The 3,577-nt window shown below is 30.9% G+C and overlaps 1 protein-coding gene across 1 annotated transcript in view; it reads right to left on the reverse strand.

Moving 5' to 3' along the window:
* LOC108768338 (probable multidrug resistance-associated protein lethal(2)03659) overlaps positions 1-3,577 on the reverse strand; it is a gene marked incomplete at its 3' end in the record, with an annotated part of 20,390 nt that overhangs the window by 580 nt on the left and 16,233 nt on the right. The window contains exons 12-15 of the mRNA XM_018518736.1: positions 2,364-2,540; positions 1,078-1,540; positions 561-927; positions 3-21 (exon numbers count right to left, since the gene is read on the reverse strand). Coding sequence (XP_018374238.1) covers positions 3-21; positions 561-927; positions 1,078-1,540; positions 2,364-2,540 — 1,026 coding nt within the window. The remainder of the gene's footprint in view (positions 1-2; positions 22-560; positions 928-1,077; positions 1,541-2,363; positions 2,541-3,577) is intronic.

A 3,577-nucleotide genomic window follows, 5' to 3' on the forward strand; every position in this document is an offset into this window, starting at 1 on the left:
GGAGGCTCGCTGTCCACACCGCTGGAAAAAGATCGAAGCAGAAAATATAAATTAAACGTTACTTTAATAATCTAAAGAAATTAGACTGCTTTAGAAATATCTGCAATTTTTCATAAAACTTACAAATTTGTTCATCTAGATTCTAGATAGACGAAAAAATATTGACAATAAAATATTATAAAACTTGGATAATAAAAATATCCAAAAAATTAAAATCAAGAATTAGAAAAAATTTAGAAATTGGACGCTACAAGATCTAAAATTTCAAGGTTTAAAGAAATTTAAGAAATTTAGGAATTTAAGAATTTATAATACGCGGTCAGTAATGGAATAATGTTGTATTTGAGTATGAAATTCATAATGTAAGTAGATCACTAAATCGGTAGATAATTAAATATTGTGCTTACTTAAAAAAAGTTTCAATACATTGAAAATTGTAATTGAAATAATATAAAATAAGTGGTAACTCATATTTCAATAAAATAAGACAATTAATAAAGATAATTGATACATAATTAATACAAACACAATATGAAGATATATAAAGAATAAGCGAGTACTTGTATTCAAGGATACGCTCCACCGAGGCCATCTGGTTCTCCACCTCGGTGCTCTGACGCATGCACCAGTGTAATCTACCAGTAAGATTGATACTCTGCGTGATTGCTAGGCCTACGTATCCGCCATACATAAAGCCGTTGTCCATCACAAGGAAGCTCAGTGTGACCAGCGTGATATATAGCAAGCAAAAAGCATCCACCCAGAAGGCAAAGGCGCGGGAGGATGCAATGAAGATGTACCACGCGGACGAATGGATATCCTGATAATTATCGAACTCCTTCGTGAGAGTCGCTTCCATTCCAAACGCACGGATCGTCGGTAGTCCTCGAAGAGTCGCGTTCAAGTGAGCGAAGATCGGCGAACGGGCTAAAGAAAGTTATAAGTTCCACTCACTTTAGCTGAAGAATTGACATCCATCGTCAATTCAAGAGACTTGACTTCAATCTGCGATCGAATCTATCTTATTCTATCGAGGAAGCTGTCTCTATTCTAGAAAGACAAGCTAAAAATACTTACTGAAGCTTTCGAGACGCTTAACGCTATAACTAGTGGCCAGATAAAAGATTCTCAGGTAATAAAAGACAATACTGGCAATCACCGTAGGTATCAGCAGCCACACGTTTGCGATAGCGATCACGATGATGGCGGTTACCAGCGACATACCGATCTGGATAGAATCGATAAACGCGATAGGCAGCATTTCGTCTACCGCGCCTATGTCCTTGGAGAAGCGATTGAGTATACGTCCCGACGTGTTGGTATTGAAGAATCGCATAGTGGCGCGACTAATGCTGCGAAACATACGATCGTGCAAGCGTATTGAGGCCCGCAAGCACATCCAAAAGAAAGCCCATGAGCGGATAAGGGTGATGCCGATTGTCAGCACAATTAGACCACTGTAGATGTAGATGTACTCCATGCGAGTAAGGGAACTTCTTAGGGGAACGTCTTCCACAATGCCATCTTCCGTTTGATTAATCTAGGAATTGTATACGTAATTAATAATATATTTTTAATGTGGAAAGAAAAATAATTGTACACGGAGTGAATTTTCTTTTAAAATTTACCCTGAAAATATGGTGATTGTGGTACAATACAATATTTTAAAGATTTTTACCATGCACTTCAGTAAAATTGATCAAACTTATTTTATACTTTATTGTAGTTTTATTAATGAATGAGAGAGATTATATTAAAATTCTTCGAGATACAATGTTGTCCCACGATTGTTATATTTTCAGGGTAAGTTCTAAGAAAAAATTCTCTCCGTGTAGTTGCAAGTTTTAAATTTTAAGTTCGACATAAAACTCATGTTTCTCTGCAATCTTTCTACAGGAACATTTTTCTTCTCATACGTTCTTTAAGAACAAAATTATCTTCGAATGTTTCGTGGTTTAATTTTAAAGCATCGAAATTTTGATTTAGTAATAAGCTAATTTAATGGAGCTAAGTTATTAAAATTTATAACTTTATTCTTTATAATAATAACAATGATTCCTTTAAATCCTCTTTTTTTAAATTAAAATTAACACAAACTTCAAAATTTTGAGCAAAGCTGGGATTAAAAATGACATGATAAACTAAATATTAACTATATTATTTTTAATATAACAATTTATATCAATAAGTATATTATTTGCTTCATCTACATAAAAAGTACCTATTTGAAACCTAACGTAAAAAATATTACTAAAGTACTCTTTGTTGTAAAATTTTACACTTCTCGAATCTCTTGCAAAAGCGATTACACCCTCAATTCGCCGATCATTTTAACAACACTTAGTGTCTAGTGACACACTTACATGAAGTCTTTCTTTATTAACCCAATTCGCAAGAAAGAAATCACTGCCGCTAGCCGCTAATTGTGTCGCTACGCTAAGCATGGTTACTATGAATATAACGCACCAGTTGCCACCAGCACGGAGATAACCAGTGAATACTTTGCTGGAAACATTGCCTACCGTTTGCATCTCAGTCATCTGAAATTAACGATTAATATAAATTAACTGTTAACTATAATTTATGGTTAAAATCTAAAATTATTCCAAGATAAAAAAAATATGACGGTTTCGAGACATGCGTTTTTTTTAAATTACATAAAACTCGTTATTTAATTATATTAATTATCTATACTAATAATTTTAAATTTTCAAAACTAATATTTTCCCATAATTTAAGATATTTCTAACTGAATCAGTGTGTGCGAAAAGGGAATAAATCACATTTATCAAATTCTTCAATTTCAATAAAAACCTGTTTAATTTTAGTGGAAAAACTAACAGAATTACTATTGGGAATTTAAATATGACATTTAATAGTATTTTTTAAATTGTTGATTTCTTGAATCTTACATTGCTGATTTCTTGAATGTTGTCTATTAAATAAAAAAAGCTTGACTTTCAAATTTGGACTGATATATGCTTTTTCTGCACTCAACGTTGATGATAAAAAAACAAAAAATTTGATAATATATTATTGAAATACGTTAGTTTATCTTAAACTATGTTAAACAATTACTTCTCTTTATGTTAAATAATTGTGTGATAATTTACAAAAAATACTTTAAAAACACTGACTATTAAAATATTTCTTCTATTGTTTTTCAAACTTAATTGTTGGCCATTCAAAAACCTCATTAAAAAATATTCTTTGATATTCTAGGATGATTCCAATTTTTTCAAAGGAGACGAGTATATATGTATATACTGAGCTTTCTGTACTTATTGTACATCTTCAATGTTTACTTTAGGTCCTTAGTCTGGAATGATGTTCTATTTACACTAAAGGAATACCTATGTATCTATTTCAAATTTAATAAAAAAAAATTTATTTTTAAATTAAATTAGACTCATCCTTTTTCTATACTCACATCAATTTAATTATTCTAAATAATAATATTAATTAAACAAGATACATATTAACCAGGGATGGGAAAGTTACTTTGTAAAAGTAATTAATTACAGTTATAGTTTTTCTCTTTCAAAAAGTAATTAATTACCGTTACAAATTATTGACT

This window comes from Trachymyrmex cornetzi, unplaced genomic scaffold (genome assembly GCF_001594075.2).
Source record: "Trachymyrmex cornetzi isolate Tcor2-1 unplaced genomic scaffold, Tcor1.1 scaffold782, whole genome shotgun sequence".
Classification (NCBI taxonomy): domain Eukaryota; kingdom Metazoa; phylum Arthropoda; class Insecta; order Hymenoptera; family Formicidae; genus Trachymyrmex; species Trachymyrmex cornetzi.